Source organism: Myotis yumanensis, unplaced genomic scaffold (assembly GCF_028538775.1).
Source record: "Myotis yumanensis isolate MYYU_CA2020_CCGP unplaced genomic scaffold, mMyoYum1.0.hap1 SCAF_15, whole genome shotgun sequence".
Lineage (NCBI taxonomy): Eukaryota > Metazoa > Chordata > Mammalia > Chiroptera > Vespertilionidae > Myotis > Myotis yumanensis.
Window position 1 is genome coordinate 52,190,367 of NW_027223766.1, and position 22,740 is coordinate 52,213,106.

At 54.3% G+C, this 22,740-nt stretch overlaps 1 protein-coding gene across 2 annotated transcripts in view; it reads right to left on the minus strand.

Moving 5' to 3' along the window:
- FAM135B (family with sequence similarity 135 member B) overlaps positions 1-22,740 on the minus strand; it is an 88,716-nt gene that overhangs the window by 23,029 nt on the left and 42,947 nt on the right. For both annotated transcript variants that reach the window (XM_070392403.1, XM_070392402.1), the window contains exons 3-7: positions 18,739-18,818; positions 13,678-13,817; positions 9,029-9,099; positions 7,767-7,940; positions 4,157-4,283 (exon numbers count right to left, since the gene is read on the minus strand). In XM_070392403.1, the coding sequence (XP_070248504.1) occupies positions 4,157-4,283; positions 7,767-7,940; positions 9,029-9,099; positions 13,678-13,817; positions 18,739-18,818 (592 nt within the window). The remainder of the gene's footprint in view (positions 1-4,156; positions 4,284-7,766; positions 7,941-9,028; positions 9,100-13,677; positions 13,818-18,738; positions 18,819-22,740) is intronic.

Genomic DNA, 22,740 nt, shown 5'->3' on the forward strand with positions numbered 1-22,740 from the left:
AATATTGATGAGAGAAACACATTGATTTGGTTGCCTCCTGCACATGCCCCAACCAGGGCCCGGGCCAAGGAGGAGCCTGCAACTGAGGTACATGCTCTTGACTGGAATCAAATCCAGGACCCTTTAGTCCGCAGGCCGATGCTCTATCCACTGAGTCATACCAGCTAGGGCAGGGAAACAATTCTTTAGTTGGAGGAACCTGGGACACAAATACCCAGTTGTGAAATGTGGAGTCCCATTAGAAGATGCTAGGAATGTGTGGTGGGATGGGCAGGGCAGGCTTCCTGGAAGAGGTGATGCTGCAGAGCCTTTGGATGACATGCACAGGTCACTGTACAGCTGTGCCTGGTCACACAGATCTGCAGACAGCAGATCCTCAGCCAAGGCGACCACCGTCGGGGAGAAATTCCTGAACACTTCACGTGTGAAAATGCTGAACCCATCTGTTCAGACATTCAGTGTCAGCACTTTCATTGCTCCTATTTCATTTCCATGTATTTTTCCGTTAAAAGTTACTCCCCAAACGGTGTGCAATGTTCAGCAATTCCATGAGCCGTAGGCACATGGCATTCTTCATATTTAATTAAGAACATTCCACTACTCACATCGAACAGGCAAATCTAGTTTTCAGAGCATCACAGAACCCCACACTTTCCTGATGAATGTCTTTGTTTTTATGATCTAATTTGAAGGAAGGCTCTGATTTAAGGAAAACCAGTTCTATTCTCCAATTCGATCAGGTGTATGTGTTTCATAAAAATCACCACGTAGACATTTTAAAAGCATGAGGGATTGTGTGTCACCCTGGATTCTAACACTGCTTTGCAAATTGCAATTTTTATGTGCACGTGAGCAAAACGAGGAATCATTCTACTTCTATTACTTCTAATTGTAACTGTACTAAAGGAAATGAGACCAGTAAAAACAGGCGCAGGAAAATTAATTCCGTATTGGCCACGCGCCAACCACGCTAAATACATCAACCATGAGAACAAGCGTGGGCCGAGCTCACATTAGTGCAAATGCACACAAGAGAACAATCACTCCAGAGTTATCTAGAGCTGGGTTCGAATTCTGGTTCAAACAACTACCATTAGGAAGTATGCCTGGACTCTCAGATTCTTAGTTTGCTCACCTGTAGAATGGCTCTCCTACTTTAAAAGGTTCGTGGACGTTAGGAGACTCGGAGGAGATCGTTGTACTTGGAAAAAGTGAGCACTGTGGGCAGCACAGTCATTGCTCAGTGAGTATCCCTCCTCCTTTCTGCCGTCTGGGTGCTGGATTTCTTGCTTCCTGAGGTGTCCTACAGCCACCGAGTCTACACCCCAGAGATCCCCTTGAACCCGTTCAGTGACCTGCCTTCCCAAAACACACGCACACACAGAGGACCGACGAAGCAACACAGCCAAGAAGCTGCTTACCAGACGCTGACCACATACCTTCTGAAAAATCAAATAGAACCAAACCAGCAAATGAAAACCCATTTCTAAAATCCCCACAATAGACATAAGTCGAAATGAGCTGCACGCACGGCAGGTGATGATAAACACCCCGGGTGAGCGCTTACCGAGCCAACCCAACCCACAGCCGGGGCAAATGCCATTAATAACCACCCCGCCGAACACGAGCGCCCTGGTTGCCATGGGAACCAAAGGTAATGTTGCACCGCTGGTGCTCTGATGGATCTCTTATTATTTCAATATTTGTAAAGTGATTCCTCAGGATGATCGGAACTATCAAATACATTCAATTATGCAGAAGACTGGAGGCAGCCAGCGAGGGGCTGGGAAGATCCCACAGGCCCTGCTCATTTTTCAGGGAAAACGGGACACGGATCGGGAGGACAGGCTGATATTTTTGAGGGGAGGATGACAATAGCCAGTTCTCCGTTGGCTTCTAGAATCGCTGAGCCTGGAACCTGCCCTCCAGAAGCTTTCGTCACCGGGGTGTGCACTGTCTCGCCTGTCGACACCCCAAGTATTGCTGTTACTTTACTGACGGGGGGAAGGAGAGTGAGTCCCAGATGGCTCACTGACTTAGACTCAAGGACCAAGGCAAGGAAGTGCAGAGTCCCTTTAAATGTGGATTTCTTTACTGCAAGGCCAGGGCCGAGAGTACCACTGTTCTTTGCAGGAACCCCTGTCAAGTCTGAACTGCTCGGTGAACAGCTGTGCCCACGTTATGGCTTGTATTTGCTCAGTCGGAGCAGTTATGAGCCCAGAGGACGCAGGGAGCGTTCCTGCTGTATGTCAGAGGAAGAAACATCCTGTACGAGGTGCAGGGCGTGGCAGTGTGGGAGGCTGGTGGTGGAACACAGGCCTCCCTCCTGCCCCCCACCTGCCGCTCTGCTCTCCCAGGGCCAGCGCAGACCTGAGACCCAGGGCAGAGAGGCAGGGAGGGGCCTCGGGCCCAGGTGCGCCCCGTCCGCTAGTCTGCTGACTGGATTGCACAGAGCCCAGCGACTCTGTGAGGGTGCTCTGTCTCATGCAAACAGCACAGAGGCCTCCAGGGCGATCTCACCCAATCTCCCTTCCATGGGACACTGAGACCCAGAGATGGCAAGCATTGGACTCAGGGTCACACAGCAGGTTAGTGCTGAAGCCAAGAACAGAACTACATTATCCAAGTCCCTTCATCGAGTGTCCTGCCCACGAGACCACACTGGGGCTCCTGGAGTCACATCCGATTTAATTATCATCCAGTTTAATGATGTGGATCAACTAAAAGGAATATAATGCCAGCCCAGGGATTTCCGGAGCACTGCTATGCCAGGCTGGAAGCTCAAGGCTTTTATAAGCTTATTCATTTAATCTCAGCAACCCCGCGAGGCAGGCATTCCAACCCCTTTTGACAGATAAGCCGGGAGCTGGAGGGGAAAATAATTCCCCAGGCAAAGCTGCGGGCTTGCGATGGGGAGGAGAGCGAGCCTCCCTCAGGCCCTAAATCTGAAGCTGTCGGAAGGGGCTGAGGGTGGGAGGGGCTGGGGACAAAGGGACACACACGTCACAGCAACCCTCCCTCCAGTGCTCGGTCTCACCACCAGCCCCTGTGCAAAGGCCTCTCACAGGAGCCGGTGTGGGAGGAGCTCCTGCTCCCTGATCCTGCTGGGGCTGCAGTCTGTGAGGCCGCAGTGCAATCCCCTAAGGCACCTGCTTCTCAGGGATTTGGAGGCACAGCCCCAGGGAAGTAGTGTGGGGGGGCGGGGCTTCATTCTTTGCCTGCAGCCCCTGCCAGGTGGGCAGGCAGCAGTGGGTGCAGTGCTGAGCCTGCAGGTTTGGATGGGCCCAGATGGATGACGCACGGAAGAGAATTGGGTCCCGAAAGCCACCCATGGAGCTGCGCCCCGAGAGCAAGCTCACAGCTGCACCCACAAACGCACGTTCTGACTCCGGGGGAAACGAGGGTGTCTTCTCTGACACACATCCCCCAAAATAGCCAAGAAGAATGTTTAAAAAGGATGCGTGTTACATGCCTGCTAGGAGTCTATTTCGGTCCTATTTTGACACATGTGAACTCCTGAAACCCTTTCTAAAACACAGTTACCCCATGTTAGAGCTGAGGAACCTGAGGCGAAGACCCCCCACCCCCAAGTCACCTCGTACTTAGCACGGCAGGTATCTGAGACCAGACTTTTCTCTCTCCCATCACCACAGCTCAGAGGGAGAGATGTGGCGGGTCACCCTCGACCTCCGTAGATGCAACAGAATCAGACGGGCTGAGTGAGCCACAGGGACCCCAGCTGCCACCCACACAGGCCTAAGGTTTCTGAAGTCTCCCAGGGCAGCCCCCTTGGCACTCCCATGCCACCTCGGGGAGCCCCACACAACATGCCCCGTGGCCTCCAGAGAACCACATCCTTTGAGGAACCAGGTCAAAGAGGTGCCACACGCAGACCGGATCCTCAGCGTCTGCCCCAGGCCTGGCAGCTGGAATATGTCTGAGGGAAGTAGCAGCAATTAAAACAAGGGCCGGAGGGACAGGTGACAGGGAGGGACAGTCGTTACCCAGAGCAACGACTCTCTATGTGGGACGTTTGAAGCAGCTGGCGCTTGATTGAACACCGCCCACCCCCCCCCCCCCCACCCCCTCGCCACACACACACACAAAGCGAAGTTTGCTGGTCTCGGAGCCACTGCCCAGCCCCACGCTGACGTACCTCGGAGGAAGTCGGCTTGCAGTATCCAGCTCCGAAGACCAGGTTCTCCAGAGAAAGGCTGGACTGCTCCGGGCCCGCTTCCGGGCCGCCCTTTCCAAGCCAGGAGCCTCTTCCTGGGCGAGTAAAACTGAAGAGGAGAGAAGTGGAGATGGAGAAAGAGAATGTAGAGCAGTGGTTCTCAACCTTCCTAATGCCGCGACCCTTTAAATACAATTCCTCATGTTGTGACCCAACCATAAAATTACTTTCGTTGCTACTTCATAACTGTAATTTTGCTACTGTTATGAATCGTAATGTAAATATCTGATATGCAGGATGTATTTTCATTGTTACAAATTGAACATAATTAAAGCATAGTGATTAATCACAAAAACAATATGTAATTATATATGTGTTTTCCGATGGTCTTAGGTGACCCCTGTGAAAGGGTCATTCAACCCCCAAAGGGGTCGCGACGCACAGGTTGAGAACCGCTGATGTAGAGAAAGATGATTCCACCAAGTCAGTTCCTTGGGGGAATAGCTGGGGAGCCCACAAGACAAGTCCCATAGAAGGGGCGGTCCTAGTAGGATCATGGCTGTCAGACTGCTGTGACAAGGAAGCCCACGAGGTCGATGCCGGTTGGAGATGCTGTAATCTGTTCCATGGACAACTGTGCAGGCCCCGCCCAGCTGGACAAGTCAACAGGAAGACCAGCTGATGGGTGTGAAGGCGACGGTCACAGGCAGATGGAAGGGGATTCGGAAGCCGATGCAATCACTTGAATTTCTCATATTTGGGTTCATGACCACCTCCTTCACCTTTGTGATTTTCCTCCACTGATAGAGTGACAAAGTCTCTGTGTTCTCATGGCCTCTTTCTCTCCATCTCTTTTATTAATTACCCTAACGTCAATTGTCTTCCATTGTCAAGACTATTTTATGGGCATTCTTCTTCCTGCAGGGAGATTCCAAGCCTCTGATGGCAAAGAGGACCTGAGGATAAATACCCTCAGATGACATCATGAAGCACAGGTGCCCAGAAGGGGCCCTGCAAGGTGTTAATCCCGGAGACCCCGTGTCTGCTTAGAACGCTGGTGGGGAGATGAAGCAAGCACTGTATTTCTGCTTCATTTGTTAGTCAGGTATTCAGTGGGTGCCTGCCATGTACTGGGCTGAGTCGGGGTTAAGGTAGCAACATGATTAAGACACAGCCCTCACGGTAAACACACTTTGGTCTAGAGCAGTGGTCTCTAACCTTTTGTTGGCCGTGCCCCACCTAAGCATCTCTAAAATCCTGATGCCCTACCCCCCCTCTGTGACATATAATTCTCATTATTCAAAAAGTGACTCCTAGTCACGTGGAGGAAGCTGAAAAGGCCATTAACTTGGTCTAAACAAGCTTCCAAAGAACATGGCATCCGTGAAAGAGAAAAATAAAAGAACAAAACGACAGCTGAAGTACTGAGGAAGAAATCACTAAGAAATTGTTAAAAAATAATAATAATATGAAATGATATGAAGAAATAGCAAATAAAGTTTCAAAAATATAATAGAGATCTGACATGCATAAATATGTCACAACATGTTTATATGCTGTATATGAGGCCCCTAGAACCATAAGAAATGCAAAAAATTCACTGTTAATAACTCATTCTCAAATTGCCCCCCTTAAAAAAGCAAACTGCCCCCCGCCCTGTGGGGAGTGTGCCCCACGCTGGGAACCACTGGGCTAGAGAGAGGCAGGCGGAATACGAGAGGTGAACTTAGGCCAGTGAGTGTAGAGCAGTTTATAAGCCAAACTGGGTGGAAGGATGAGGAGTGAGGGATGTCGCCCAAGTAGAGTGTGGACAGGTATTAAGAGGCAGCCAGTGTGCCCAGGTAGCCAGGGTTCGACCCCAGCAGCAGCGCCTATCAGCTCTGTGACATGGGAGTAGGTTATTTTTATTTTTTTGTTAATCCTCACCTGAGGATATTTTTTCCATTGTTTTTTCAGAGAGCGGGGGGGGGGGGGGGGGGGGAGAGAGAGAGAGAGAGAGAGAGAGACATCTGTGTGAGAGACACACATTGATCGGTTGTCTCCTGCTTGCACCCTGACCAGGGCTGGGAGGGAACCTGCAACCAAGGCATGTGCCCTTGACCAGGAATTGAACGTGCGACCTTTTGATTCCAAAAAGCACAGGCTGCCACTCTAACCACTGACCCACGCCGGCCAGGGCTGGGAATGGTTTTTAAACATCCCGGGGCCTCTGTTTCTGGGGGTTATTATGAGGGTTTCAAGGGGCCAGACAAGTGCAGCTTTAAGTGCTGTGCTGATGAATAGAGATGACTCCATAAAGGCTGGTAGCGATTGCCGGTCACACCACAAAGGAAATAAAATCTAACGTGGTCATCATTGTGGTTCTATAGCTATTGCTGATGACACCACAAATCCAATCAAGGGTAACAGACTCTTCAGGCTGATTTGTTTCTAACTGAGATGTGAAACAAGTGTCCAGCTTGCTGGGAAGGAATATTCCAGACGAAATATAGCATATATTTGAGCAAGGAGATGTGTGGCACATTCGGGGGACAAACTATAAATTAATAAAATAACTCACTGCCTGGGTGGCATGGCTCAGTGGTTGAGCATCGACCAATGAACCAGGAGGTCAGAGTTCGATTCCTGGTCAGGGCACATGCCCCAGGTGCAGGCTCGATCCCCTGCATGGGGGTCATGCAGGAGGTAGCTGATCAATGATTCTCTCTCATCATTGATGCTTCTCTCTCTCTCCCCCTCTCCCTTCCTCTCTGAAAGCAACAGAAATATATTTTTATAAAATGCCTCATTACCTGATGAAAGCGTGGTCTTGATCCATTCAGTGGATCTGAATCCCTCAACTGACACCCGATGGTCCTCGAGAGGGTGAAACTGGGTCTCTCCTCTGTCGGCCTCAGGAAGAGACGGGTCTTTCTAGGCTAAGTTTTCATTTCACACCAGCTTTCTTCTGATTGGATTTACCCGACGCCTTGGAAATGGCTTTTCTAGAAAAACCAGGGCTGGCCCTATTTGACAGGCATTTCCCATGACATTCAAGGGCTGTCTTTGTTCCCAGACACTGTGAGCGAACAAACAGAACCCTTCCTGCGGATGAGAGGGCGGGAGCCAGGTCTATTTTTACCCCCGAGGAGGAGCCCGAGCCAGTGTTTCCATCGAGCTCCTCCCCTGCGAGTGGGGAGGCACCAGAGCCCTGCCCTGCCCTGCCCGGCACTGCCCGGCACTGCCCTCCCTGAGAGTCACGAAACCTCGATGGACAGGACCCGGTCCTGTTAGAGAGGAAGAGCAGGAGTCTCAGGGCCGTCGCGTGACTTCTCAAGTGGGCCCACTGAGGCAAAGCCGAGCCAGGCGTAGCAGCCAAGTCTTCGGGTTGGGTCTGTACTCTTATCTGACCCGGGCCTGTGCCCCCTGGGCTCCTGGCACCCTCAGCTGCCCCGCCCACCTCTCCCTGCCCGGCAGTGCGGCTCTGCGCCCCACCTGCAGCCTGGGAGGAGCATCTCTGGTCAGTGCTGACCGATGCTGCCACCTCCGTGTCCCTCAGGCCCCCTCCATGGCGGTGTGACCAGCAGGTGCCCTCGGGCTCCTGGCGCCGTACCTGATCAGGGGCTGCTGCAGGGCCACCAGGGCGGCGTGGACGGTCACCGAGATCACCGACAGGTGGAAATAGTCGAACATGACGGGCACCTGGTGGTGCAGGCCTCGGCGGGGGTGGAAGTGTAAGCCGAGCGTCCGGCTGCTGATCACAGGGGCCCCCGCCGCGTCCCGCAGCCTGCAAGGCAAGCAAGTGGCTCGGGTGAGTGACGGCGTCATTGCTGCCTCCGTCCAGGCAGATCTGGGTGACAGCCTCACCCTAGCCACCCGCCACCATGCCTCAGTCATCCAACCCCTGCGAAGACCACCTGGTGGAAGGTGTCTTTCCCATGACAGGCAGATGAGGAAACTGAGGCTCGGAGGAGGGGAGAGAGACATCCTGCTGTTTCCTGGCAGATCTGGGATGTGTGCTCCGCTGTCACTGCCTCCAAGCCCACCGCCAAGGATGGAAGGACAGCCAGACTCTGTCCGAGGCTCGTCTCAGGGGGGACCCCGCCTGGCCCCCCATTCACACTCACTTTATTTCCCGACAGATGCCAGCACTGAGCTGCCTCTGAGAGTCTGCATTTTCCACTAGACCCCACCTCTTAAGACCAGGTGATGTGACAAATTCAACTTCATACCCCAACACCTAGCACAGTCCATGGCAAACTGTAGGAGTTGACCAAATGTTGGATTATTAAAAGGAGCAAGTAAAAGAATGTATGCACCCCTACGTTCATTGCAGCCTTCGTTTACAATAGCCAAGATATGAAAGCCACTCAAGTCAGTAGACGAGAGGATTAAAAAGCTGTGGTGCACATATACAGTGGAACATTACTCGGCCATAAGAAAGAGCAAAATCTGCCCAGCCAGCATGGCTCAGTGGTTGAGCATCGACCTATGAACCAGGAGATCACTGTTCAATTCCCAGTCAGGGCACATGCCCAGGTTGAGGGCTCCATCCCCAGTGTGGGGCGTGCAGGAGGCAGCCGATCAATGATTCTCTCTCATCATTGATGTTCCTCTCTCTCCCTCCCTTTCCCTCCCTTTCTGAAATCATAAAACATACTTCTTAGAACATTTTTTAAAAATCAAGAAGAGCAAAATCTTACCCTTTGTGACAGCATGGGTGGACCTAGGAGGTGTTATGCTAAGTGAATAAGTCAGTCAGAGAAAGGCATTTCTGAAGGTGTTCTGAGGTTCATGGCCATGAGGCTGCCCCAGGTGGGGAAGGGCTGGGGGAGGGAATGTGGTGCCAGGATTCACAAGTTCAAGGGCACTCACTGCTGCTCGCTGTCCGTGAAGTGCAGGTCCACCTTGAGCTCAAAGTCGACTTCACTCAGGGCCTCTTCCACCTGCGGGAGAAACAAAGCTCGAGGGAGTTCAGGGGTCAGGTCTGGGAAACTGCGAGTGGGGAGGCTGAATTTGACAACTCCGGCCGCTCTGTCCCAACGTCTAGAAGAGCAATCTCACCAGGAAGCAGTGATGTGAGATCACACTGGTCCATGCATGTGCCACGGAACTCTGGTGGGACAGGATGTCTGTGAGCACTGCATGGAAAATGGGAGGGACTGATGCAGTCCAATTTGGGGAAGAATCCCATTGGCCAAAGAAATGATAGTTAAACAATTTTTCTACATTGCGGGACCTCAAGAACCTCGTACCCCAAACAGATTTAACATGAAATTATTATTTTTTTTATTGATTTCAGAGAGGAAAGGAGAGGGAGAGAGAAACATCAATGATGAGAGAGAATCTTTGATCTGCTGCCTCCTATACACCCCCTACTGGGGATTGAGCCTGCAACCTGGGCATGTGCCCTGACCAGGAATCGAACTGTGACCTCCTGGTTCATAGATGGAAGCTCAACCACTGAGCCCCGCCAGCTGGGCTGATGTGGAGTTATTTTAAGCAGGAGAACCATGTCCCAGGCCAGCGCCTGCGGGGGGAGCAGGGAAAGCCACCTGGCTAGCGGTGGGTAACACTGCAGGTATTGTCACCTCTGCCCTCGGGCACCCTTGCCCGGCGGGCACCATGTCCAGGTGTACAGGGAGCCCAATGCTGGGGCAGTGGCGTCATTTCCCGAGGTGGCTCAGCATCCTGAGGAAGCCCATCCTTTGCCGCGAGGCCCGTTCCACGTCACCATTTATGCTTTAAGACGCTTCGGCATTTTATGGCCTCACCATGGCTGCACCCCTTCTGAGCTTGCCAAAGCTCTGTTTGCGTGAATTCGCACTGGTGTCTACCTGTCCTACCTGCCCGATGCTCACACACATCTAAGGATGGCACCAGCCCCTTCTTTCCCCACAGGAAGCACCATCACCCTCCCCCGCAAAGGGGAGCTGCTTGCTCAATACCAGACCTCACCACTGGCCCTACTCAGCGGGGACCCCGTTCAGGACTCGCGGAGCCCTGCTCCCCCGTAACCCACAACACCCTGCCTGTCTCGATCTTTGCAGTCAAGGCTTCCCATCACTAGTACATTTGTGTGTTTCAGGTTTATAGCCCGGAAGCTTGTGAGCCAAATTCCATCTGAAGACACATTTGGCTTCGTCCTCAGAAAGTTGCAAACATTTCAAAATCAGGCAATTGCACGTTTCTATTATAGATTTCAGCTCAGGAAAGAAAAATGGAAGGAAGGAAGGAAGGGAGGGAGGGAGGGACCCCTGATCAGGCCATGCAGTTGGAAGCTCTGCTTGGCTCAGGCCCTGACCGCCTGTGCCTGTGGCTGAGCCCCGGCAGCTAACCCCCCGCCCATTTCTTGCCCAGCACCCCGTCTGGCATCATTGAGGGACAGTGTCACCTAGATTCCCTCTGGCCCTGGCGCAGGAGCACAGCCGCCACACAGGAAACACGAATGCATCTTGAGGAATAAATAAGCTCATCTCCCCCCACCGCTTTGGGCTTCGTTCCTTTGCCAGAATGTTCTCATCCTGCAGGGATGGCACTGTCTCACCTCTTTGGAAATATATTCCTGGAAGCTTAACTCGGGCTGAGACATATGGGTGGAATTTATCTTTAGGCCCCCAGTGTTTTAAAATTTGTTGTAAAAAAAAAAGCCTTTAAAAGTTAACATTTTGCTGGATCCAAGGGCTATGAATAACTTCATCTCCTCGCTCTGTTTTGCATAATCAGGAAACTCGCTGTGTACACACAGCCCAAGCATCGCAACCTCCTGCGCAGCCCCAGGAAGCGAGCCTGGCACAGGAGCCCCCAACCACCTTGTGGGTGAGCATTCGCCCAGAACGAAGATGCACGGAGCGCTCCAGATCCAGGCTCGCTGCTGTTCCTCTGGGACTTGGAGGGAAGCCGGGCCGGGAGGATCGGGGCTGGACTGAGCCCAGTTATGACTTCACCGATGTCTCCAAAATATTTCATTGCAAGGTGTTCCGGGATGAAGTCACTGCCCTCTCTCACCATTCATTTCATCGTTGCCTGTTGGCTTCCTGCCCTGCCCTACACACACACACACACACACACACACACACGCTCGCTCGCACTTGCACACACACGCTTGTACATGCACACATGCTCACACACACATTCACATGCACATGTACTGGGTCCTTCCACGGCTCCGCCTTTTCTTGGTTAATGCCATCGCCTCCCTTCAAGGGTCCTTTCCTCCCTCCTTCCTTCCCTTCGGTTCTTTTCTTCTTTCTTTCCTGCACCAGGAAGCACTTTTGTCCACGGTAGTGAAAGCGCAGCAGCTGGTACTTACTGCAGACTCACTCCCAAGCAGGCAGGGAGCTCCCAGCCTCCACATACGGTCTTACCTAACGTGGACAAACCATTGCACTAAGCAAAACAAGCCAGTCAGGGAACGACCAGTATCACATGATCTCCCTCACAACTCACAGGTGGAATCTAATGAACAAAATCAACTGACGAGCAAAACAGGCCCAGAGACACGGATGCATGGCACAGAGTGACAGAGGCCGGGGGGGGGGGCGGCGGTGAGACACTAACCAGAGAACTTAGATGCATATATGGGCACAGACAAGCTAAAAACATGCCACTGTGCCCCCGGGCAAGAGCGGAGGCCTCCGCTGCCTCCCTCCCCGCGGCCTTCAGAGCACAGGACATCTGGCCCACTGGCCTCTCCACCACCACCTCCTGCTCGCTTCCCGCACTCACCGTGCAGGTCACCGTGGCCCTGCCGCTCGCTCTTCCTGGAACCCCACCCTCCTCCCGCCCGCGGGGCCTGTCCCCCAGAACTCTGGGCGCCCAGGCTCCACCTCAGCACTGGGGTGTCCGCTCGGGTGCTGGCTCCCAGGGAGCCGCCCTCCCCCGCCCCAGCCTGTCACTTGTCCTGCGGGAACTTGTGCTGAGCTGAGCTCTGGGCCGTCCCACAGTCCATCATCGGAGGGTCTCTCCCAAGGCAGCAGCGAACCTTTCCCCGTGGCCCGCCAGGCGCTCGCTCTCACTTTGGGTGGGTCCCATGGAGCTCACAGGATCCATCAGGAGCAAACGCCTCCTGCTGACACCCTTATAAATGCATGTCACAGCCGGCGAGCAGAGCACACGCGTGGGAAGGCTCAGGGACGAACTTACCTGGTTTATTTATTTGATTACATTGGGGCGTATGGATCGAACACGAAAATATAAGCCCCAAGACACCAAGGATGGTCTCTCCCTCGCCATTTTATCCTGGGCCCGGCATGTGCTTAACGGGGCATACATCCTGGATGGGAGGTGGATTCATGAGCGAGGAATGAGTGGCAGTGTTTCACTTCTAGCCGCGCAGGGGAACGTGGTCACCACCTGGACCATGAAGGGTGGGTACAGAAAGCCACGGGAAGCGGGGATGCCAGGTGGCCTCAGGCACAGCACCTGGGACTGTGAGTAGCAGGCAGGCCTCTTGGTCTGCGTTCCAGCTGGGAGTACACTCCCCTCATTCAAGGACTACCAACAGGAAGTACTCCACAGGAATGGGGCGATGGGGACTGAGGGGTCTGGGGAGTGGCAGCAGTGGGTTCTCCTCCATGTACTCCTCTGACGTGCGCTAATCTGACGCACAGGGCATCTGTGTGATTGTGCTGTTGTCAATTCTCACCCGAGGATGTTTTTCCATTAATTTTTAGAGAGAGTGGAAGGGAGGGGTAGAGACAGAGAGAGAAACATTGACGTAAGAGGGACACATCAACTGGTTGTCTCCTGCACACCAGCCTGCAACCGAGGTACATGCCCTTGAACACACTCGAACCCAGAACCCTTCAGTCCACGGGCTGATGCTCTATCCACTGAGCCAGTCCGGCCAGGGCATCTGCAACCATGATTCCGGCAAATAGAACGAGGCTCCTGGGCCTCTGAGCGTTTACTCGTGCCGTTCCCCCACAGAGACGCCCTTCCTCTTCCTCTTAGCCTGAGGAACGCTCGGCATGTGCACCCCAAAGCCGGCTTCCCTGAGAACCACTGGCGTCCCCCAGAGCCCAGCTCCCCGTCCTGGCTCACTGGTGCTCACTTGCACACACAGTTAGTGCAGTGGACTCGGCGATCAGGTGCTGGTACACGGACCATTTCCCTGATGAGCTATCGGTCACTTGAGGGCAGAGGACCTGCGGCCTTCGCCAGGGTCGCCCCTCATCCAGAGGCTGGGCCCAGAGCCCTGCACGAAGCAGATGCTCACAGACTCCCACGGGCTCACCCATAGGTGGCCTAACAGGACAAACGGGCAAAGGAAAGGTGGATGACAGTCCGCCTGTCAGTCAACGGCAGCGTCTTGGCTGGGAAACGAGCGAGTGTAGGAGTGAAAGAACGAGCATCTAAGTGAGTAAGAGCAGGGAGGTCGGAAAATCCCGCATCTGGGAGACGCCAGAGCAGACCTCCCGCTCCCCGGACCACTCACCCCTTGGCGGACACAGCAGCCCTGGCGGGAACCGCACTCTGGGAAGGAACCGAGGCGCGTGGCCGCTGGGGGATCCACGACTCACCCGTTCACCGTCCAGCAGCAGGTGAGCCCGGAAGACAGCGGCGTCGCCGATGGGCACCTCCTCGTTCCTGTACAGGATCTGGAAGACCCGGCTGTGCACGGTGCTCTCGTGGACGCAGGCCGCGTGCAGGCTGCCACCCTCTGCAAAACAGGAGGGCGAGGGGCCGTGAGCCCCCAGACCCTCAGACCGCAGCCTCCTCGGTGTCGGTCCGGCCCGAGAACAAGGCCCCACCCAGTCCCCCTTCCTGCCGTGTGGCCTTGGTCAGGCCACGGAATCAGAGCGTAAATGAGGGAGAGTCCTGGCTGCCCACTTCTCATGATGGACGTGCGGCTCCTTGAGATGAGGGTAGGAGTGTGTGTTGAACTGTGCAAGTCTCCCCACTGAGCAGACTCCCTGGCGAGCCGAACGTGGTCCCAGGACGATCGCTTCCTGGGCATTTCTAGAATCAGGGACCACAGGGCCACCTGGGGGCCCAGCTGGTGAGGTTTCCGGGGAACGGGCAGAAGAGAAAGCCACTTGCAGGAGACGCTCACTGGGTTTTTCCAGGAAATGAGCGACGTGACTATTCCTAGCACCGGAGTGTTTTCTGAAGGTCGGGCCGGGGCACTCACTGCGGGTACTGAGACTGACCTTCTGTGATGCCATGGAGGCTGCCACGCTCCCGGGAGACCCTGTCACCACCAGCAGGGACACTGCACAGGAGGAAGGGGGCTCCCGGGGGAGAAGGGCCCAGGAGCCTGGTGACTTTGTCTGGAGTGTGGAAGGTGGACTGGGACAGACTCCTCCCAGTAAGGAGTGGGCCTACCAGGCAAGGACACCTATTTCCAGAAATAAGGGTGCCTCCACAAAAGTTGGGGCCCCGGGGATGACTCTGGGGGCTTACACAGGCCCACTGGGTCATGAGTCAGAGGTCAGCTGGGCCACACTGTGACCTGGGCCAGCTCACCAGGCACAGGCCGAGATCTGAAGATGATGATGGATATGTGAATGTCGCTAAGGGGTTATGACCTGGGGTCCAAGGTGTGGGCCCTCGAGGCCGTGCATACACCTGGCCCAGCAAGGAATTCGCCATGGAGGGTACATCCCCCCCTCATCTGTGGGGAGTATGACCCCTCCCCCATGATGCTGTAACCTCAGATAGTACCTGGTCCTACACGGGGTGGGCACAAGTGGGTCCGCAATTGTCCGCGTGGAAAAAGACACGCAGGTTGTGATGATGACAACGGCTTTACTGACTGAAAAGCACATCACCCTGCACCTGCCAACCCCCTGTTGTCCACGCCTGTATATACCGCTTCTCCTGTGTGTACACACCTATGCAAATGTGACCTCATCAGCCAGGCACAGCAAGCTGAGAATGAAATAGAACAACCAGAACAATACACTGCAATACAAGGTATGTGACTGTGACGGTGGTTGAGCTGGCCCTACGTGACCGTGGGGAAGGCCCAGTCCAGGTGAGGGCTTACCACAGACCCGGCCCCCACAGTGCCAGGCCAGGCAATGTTTACAGAACGCACAGCTGACCAAGCTCCCCACACCCAGGCCCAAGGATTTGGCAGAGGCGTTGGATGAGCACAGTGGGAGGGAGCTGGGTCTGGGCTAGGGCAGCCAGCCCTCTGCGGCTGCCTCTGTTTCCCCTGCATCCCTGCGGGGACCAGCCCCACCCCCTCCCCGGTCCTGTGCTGACAGCCTGTACTGAACCACCTGAACGCAGGGCCGGCTTTCTGCAAATTTCAGAACCCAGGCTCCATCTTCTCTCCTGAAACCCACTCTGTTCTCAGGCCATCAGGAGACCCTGCTATGTGACCGCGTTCCCGCACCATCTGCTGGGCCATCTGCTGCCCAGAGCCACCAGCACGCATCTGATGTTTGTAAGAGCGGCAGCGCCCCTCCCAGCTGTGTCCCCTGTGGGTTCCTCCAGCCCATGGAGACCATGGAAGGTAGGGGCCAGTGGGGACCGCTATAGAACTAGTACGGAGCCCTGAGAGTCACTGCTGAGCGGGTGAGCCCCTGTGATCACTCTGCATCTGTCTCTGCAGGGACAGAAGGTCCCTCCGAGGGCCAGTCCCACTGCCCGGGGCTGAGCCACACCTGACCAGCCCAGAGAGATCAGCTATGACTGTGGCGCTCCCCATTCACAGGGTGTTCTCCCTGCACCCTCTCCTCTATGCCTCACCTTCCCCATTACCTAGGTCAAGAAAGGGGGCAGGACCATCCAAATTGGTTAGCCCAGGAACCAATCAGAGAGCAGCATCCTGTAGGCCACCTGCTGGGCCAGCCTAAGTCCTTGATTCCAGGACTGTAGGGAGTGTGAGGCCGTGGGGGCAGGGCCAGGCTAACTGGCTAGTATTGGGGGGGCGGCAAGGAAAGGTCAGGGCAGTGGTTTCTCTCTCTCTGCCCCCTCACTCCCTCCCACTCTCTCTACAAATCAATGGAAAATATATCCTCTGGTGAGGATTAAAAAATAGATTAAAATCTTTAAAAAAATAATTTCCTTTTGCCCTGCTGGCATAGCTCAGTGGTTGAGCATTGAACTATGAACCAGGAGGTCACGGTTCGATTCCCAGTCGAGGCATGTGCCCAGGTTGCGGGCTTGATCCCGTGTAGGGTGTGCAGGAGGCAGCCCATCTATGATACTCTCTCATCATTGATGTTTCTATCTCTCTCTCCCTTCCTCTCTGAGATCAATAAAAATATATTTTAAAAATAATAATTTCCTTTTTACTTGACCATTACAGAAAAATCATAAAAACTGTAGAGAAGGCTAGTTATGCACCTGATGAGACAAAATTAGCCACCAAGCTGCAGCAGTGGCCCCCAAACACCTCCCTCTGTCTCTCTCCTCATTTATAAACTCTCTGAGATGGAAAGTAAAACCAGACACCTCCTCCCAGCCCTGGGCCAGGTGCGCTCACTCCCTGCCCGATCAATGGCCATTCATTAGCGTCATGGCTGCCGATCGGGGAAATATGGGCCAGCCAATAACACCTATCACAGGCAGCGGAGGAAAGCACATTTACTCCAGGGAAGAAAAACAAGAACATTCATTTTCAGGACTCGCGACTTCTATTGTGCGTGAAACTTGAACAATATCGACCCGACCTTCTCCTCTAGACTGAAGTGATCAATCCTGGGACGTGTGCTCATGGGCAGCTTTCCGCAGGATTTCGGGGGAAGGCAGAGGGTCCTTTAATGTGGTCAGGAAGTGAAGTTCCTGTCACTCATCCCTCCATCCGCCACTGACTCAGCACATCAGCCCTGAGGGCGAAGGCGGGATACCATGAGGTTAAGCTACAGAGTTTCTTTCCTCATAGAATTTATACAAAAGTAAGAGGGGGAAAAAGAAACCCTCAAGTAGTCATTCCTTGTGATGTCATAAATGCTACAAAAATAAAAACTGGCCCTAGCTGGTGTGGCTCAGTCAACAGAGCGTTGGCCTGCAGACTAAAGGGTCCCAGGTTTGATTCCCAGTTAGGGCACATGCCTGGGTTGTGGGCTCGATCCCCTGTGTGGGGCATGCAGTAGGCAGCTGATCAATGATTCTCTCTCATCACTGATGTTTCTATCTCTCTCCCTCTCCTTTCCTCTCTGAAATCAATCAATCAGTAAATATATATAAAAGAAAAAGAAAAACCAAAGGAAACGGAAATATGGAGCCTTAACTTGGGGGATGGGGGTGTCAGCTGCTGGTCTGGAGGTGACAACAACTGTTCCTACAAGTTATTAACGTTGAAGCTTGGCAGGGGCCGCAGCAGGCCCTGCAGACCAATGAGAAAAGCAGGCTCCAGGCAGGGCTCGCACAGAGAGCAGTTGCAGCCCTCAGAGCCCCTGGGATGAAGGCCTAGAGCAGAGGCACCCCTGCTCTCAGCCAGGCCGGGCACCTGGGCCCACTGGGGTCCCATATTCCTGTATAACAACCACTTGGTCACAGCGGGAGTTGGGGGTGCAGGCAGGGACAGGAACAAGCTCCTGTCTTGGGCAAAGTGCTCCCCGGAGCCCGGGGTGATCCTCCCCAGTGGGCCCAGGTGTCTGTGACCCACAGTGGCACTGAGGTGGGTGGCCTGGGAGGGGCGGTGCTGGGTGCAAGCAGGTAGTGAGGAGGAGCTCAGAATTAGTCAGAAGTTAGCCACTGGACAGGGCTGGGACTGCCCTGCAGAAGCTGCGTACATCCCTTCTGCTGGTCCAGGGGACTCGAGGGGCGAAAGGTGAGGAAGGAAGGGCTAGGCATTCGACATGGAAGGAACAGCAAGTACCTGGAAAGCCCGGAGCCTGGGGCCCTCACACCACTGAATTCTGCTTCTCTCTTTTTAAAATATGTTTTTATTGATTTTTTGAGCAAGAAAGGGACAGGGATAGACAGAAACACTGATGAGAGAGAAACATCGATTGGCTGCCTTCTGCACGCCCTCTACTGGGGATGGAGCCCACAACCCGGGCATGTGCCCCAACAGGGAACCAAACGGGCGACCTCCTGGCTCATGGGTCGATGCTCAATCACTGAGCCACCACAGCCATGCTGGACTCTGCCTCTCTAGACACCACAGCCAGCATTTCCTATGTCCCCACAAGACCGCTGCATGAATGAGTGTCACAGATGTCAGCGGATCCCACGTGTTTGGATTCTTCCGGCTCTTTGTCAATCCATCACACCTCATTGTCTACTCGTCTGTATTTTTCTTTCTTTTAACTCGGAAATGCATGCAGGCAGCAGAACATCAGTCTGGATGATCGCAGGCCAGGGTGACTGCCCAAGCGCCCTCCCATGGCTGAACACACAGAGGGGCCCACGAAGGGGAGCAGGGGGCCCGCGCTGGCATCAGACGTGTCAGTGGACACATCTCAGAGGCTCCCTCCTCCACCGAGATCTCAGCAGGAAGCAGGGCTCACACCCCTCCTCTCAGTCAAGATCACCGACCTCCTTCTGGCAGAAACAGAATGGGAGGGGGCACAGCACAGGCAACAGCGATGGGGAGCTGCAGACCCCTGAGGGCACACCGTGCCCGCAGTGACCCATGAAGGCCTGCCAGTGGGGATGAGCCCCCTCCACCGCCTGCTCACCTGTCTGCCCAACGACGGAGGCGCTCAGTCTGTGGGGGATCCTTGAGGACACCTTCAAGGCCACGCGGACCTGGTAATACCTAAGAAAGAGCAGAAGATCACACTCCTTATTGCTGGCTTCTTCTAGAAACACCTAGACTCAATCCTAAGGGCCTAGGGAACCAGGGATGTTTCCAGACATGCATTGTCATCCGGCCCCAGGGAGGCTGGCTCTGTAGCATGAACAATGGGAAAGGGATGGGGCGGGACAACTGGAGACAGGAAGCTGAGTTCACCAAGAATTAAAAACATGTTGTCTGGCCCTAGCCAGTTTGGCTCAGTGGACAGAGCGTCAGCCTGCGGACTGAAGGGTCTTGAGAGAGAATCACGGACCAGCTGCCTCCTCCACACCCCTACTGGGGAGTGAGCTCACAACCCGGGCATGTGCCCTGACTGGGAATCAAACCGTGACCTCCTGGTTCATAGGTCGACACTCAACCACTCGGTCACAGTGGCCAGGCCCACTTCAGCATTTTAAACATTGGCCCCTAAATCAGTGACCACACAGGAGTAGTAACAGCCCTCGCAAGGCAGTGAGCAGTGGCCCCCGTGGCCACGGCGCGAACCCTGAAGCACTGGGCACAGAATGAGACACGCGGGTGGAATTCAGGGGCCAATACCTGTCAAACCCTCGTTTCTACAAATGCAGAACGACACGTGAAGTATTTTTTTAGTAAAAGACCGATGCATGTCCACAGCTGCATCGTTACAGGAAGAGACAGGGATCCCACCACTGCCCCCGACCCCACATCGCCACGAGCCGTGACCTCCCAACAGCGTCTTCTCAGGACAGAAAGGGGGCGCCCGTGGCCAGAGGCCTGCACCCCCTCCTATCCGACGGGCCTCGGCGCAGTTACAGCCACGCTCGAGACTTACGAAGCGCCACTGCGCCCAGGCCTGTATCAGGAGCCCTCGCAGATGCGGTCTCGTTCGGTCCTCCGTAACCCCCCGTGAAAGCCAGCAGCATCTGAAGCGCCAACCAAGCAAAACATCAGGCCACTGTTGTTTTCCAATTTTGTTTTTTATTGATTTCGAGAGGAAGGGAGAGGGAGAGAGAGAAACATCAATGTTGAGAGAGAAGCACTGATCGGCTGCCTCCTGCACACCTCACACCGGGGATTGAGCCCACAACCCAGGCATGCGCCCTGCCCGGGAATTGAACCGTGACCTCCTGGCTCATAGGTCGACGCTCAACCACTGAGCCACGCTGGGCGGGCGGGCCATGGTTGATATGGAACCACTTATCCACAGCAGGGAGGCCGGCCAAGGGCACCGAGCACTCACTCCAGAGAGGAGTCTTGTTGCCACACCTTCCGGAGTCCCATTTGGTGACAGATACCAAACCCTTTTCCAACCAATTCCAAAGCACCGTCTCAATACTTCCTCCTTAAAACACTGGAGGCCAAGGAGCCTTCCTTCAGGGGGTGACTCATCATTTGGAACCTCAGATGCGTCTACAGAAATATGTTGGAAGAAATACGTTCAAAACCACAGAGAATACAAATGCTACCTTTTCCTTCCTTTGTGTCCCTTACAGCTCTTACCACCACACGAAGGAGAGAAAAGAAAAAAAATCTAATAAACACGTGCTCTCAGTTGATTCTAGAAATCTCCATCATGACAGCTGCTGGAGGAGACAGCCGTGCCCTGTTCACCTCTGTTTCCAGCAACTAACACGAAGCTGGTGCATGGCTGGCACTCACCCAGTGCCAGAGGAATGAATGAATGAATTTATGAATGAATGAATGAACATGTCCCAGGAACAGCGGCTCCCTTAACAAATCCCAGGTTATGCCTTCCAACCCCCACATGGCCCCTTTGTGAGCGCCTGGGAATCCACATGCAGTTCTTATAAAGCCAACAGAAGCAGGCATCTATTCTCTGATGGGAACAGGGCTCTGTGACATTTAGTGGTAATCACTTGCCCATCCAGTCTATTATGAAACAGCCAGTCTGACCCAGGGACACTGGCCAGGACCTCAGATACACATCACTGTGTTTGTGAAAAGGTCAAAACCAAGACTCTGAAGTCTGGGAGCCAAGTTGGCAAACCTAACAGCGTTCCTTGGCTGAGCCCCTTTCTCCACGGGTGACAATTCCTGTGTCAGCTCACAGAACTGTCAGGACAGGCGGACAGGCAGACGGGGCAGTGCCACTGGCATGATACTCAACCCCCATATGTCATTAGAGATAAAATATCGTTATTATTTCCTAGGACATGTGGGACCCAGACATTGTCCCCCATCCACGATCCTGATCTTTCCTCCGGCCTCCCAGGTGGGGAAGCTGGGACGGGATGAGGGTCTGGGTGGACGAGATGCAGAGATGCCTACAGCACACCATACCTGACAAGACAGAATGGCAGACCCAGCACTAAGGCTCTCTACAGTCTATGACAGCAGCTGCCAACCTTCCGGACCTCACAGACCACCAGTGGTCCGCAGGCCAGCGGTTGACGACCGTTGCTCTCTGATATGGGGGCGCCCCCTGGTGGGGAACATTCTCTTTCTTTGAGTCTCCTGAGGCAGTACTACACAGTGGTCAGGGATGTGGACTCTGCAGCTGGCCATGTGACCAGCTCGCCGGTGGAAGAGCAGCTGATCCTGGGTGAAACTCTCAGGCCTGGTAGTAGAGCCGGGGATGTCCTGACAAGTAAGGGAGGCCTTGTGTTCAAAAGGAATCAGAAAAGGCAGACCCAGGAAGTGGCCACTATATTTTTACTCTACACTCATCCACTGAGCCGTCTGTTCTGACAGTATCCAGCCACCATGACAAGACCGCACGACATTTTGTTAAATTACTGGCCTTGCTAGCAAACAATAAAATATTTTGTCGTGTCTCACTCGGCTGCCATTGTTCACATTATCTGGTGGTTCCTGCCCAACGAGGCAGCCCAGCTGGGCTTTCTGATCCACGTGGGTGGCCAGGTGGCCACGCTGCTCTTGGAAAAGGTGCGGCTGCCAGTCTCGGTCGCCCGGGGAAGCTCCGTTTGCTGGTGAAAGGAAGGCTCCTTCCGAGAGGCGATACCCAGCGGGACTTCACCCAAGCCCCTGGCACCGGCGATGCCCACAGGTGGCAGCACGTCCCCTTTGATTTGAGGGAACGTTGACTTTCCTCGCCTGCGCGTGGCTTGATTAGCTTGATTAGTCCTGCTTCCGCACAGCTTGCGGGGACACGGGCGACTGGGAACCTCAGACCGGAAAATCTGCTGCGCAGCGTCGCCCCATCACCGGGGTCTCGGCAGAGAGAACATTTCTAATTGGCAAGACCGACCCCACCGCCGGCCCAGCAGTCAGTGCAGGACAGGCTGGGGAAGCAACCCGGCTCTGGGTCTTCATGCAGAGGGACGAAGGTAGGTTGTGAGGACACGGTGGCACCGGTGCCGCGGCGTTCACCCCCACAGGCCCTGGTAGGACACCGGATCGCCAGGCGCCTGACCTGGAGCAATCATAGCCTCTGAGCACAGGCTTTCTCACCTGGAAAATCAATCATTGATTGTATATGACGGACAGATGGGCTATGGCACGTGGAAGCCCCGGTGCAGGGCATGAGATCGTGTAAGCACCAGGTCCTTTTAAAGCTACTTTTGTGCCCTGGTCGGTGGCTTAGTGGTTGAACATCGCACCAAAGGGTCGTGGGTTAGATTCCCAGTCAAGGGCACCTACCTGGGTTGCATGTTCGCTGCCCGCCCCGGTTGGGGCAGGTGCAGGAGGCAACCAGTCGTGTCTTTCTCACATCCATGTTTCTCTCTCTCCCCCTCCCTCCTTCCCTCTCTTCTTTCCACTCTCTCTGAAAAGCAATGGTAAGAATATCCTCAAGTGAGGATTAACAAAAACCAAGCCAAAAGCTGTGTTGTGCTTTTTATCATCGTGTTGGCTCACCCAGGTGTTGCTGATGAGGAGTAGTGGACACAGAAAGGGCGGGAAAGACCCCAGGGCCACCCAGATCTTTTGCACAGCCCCT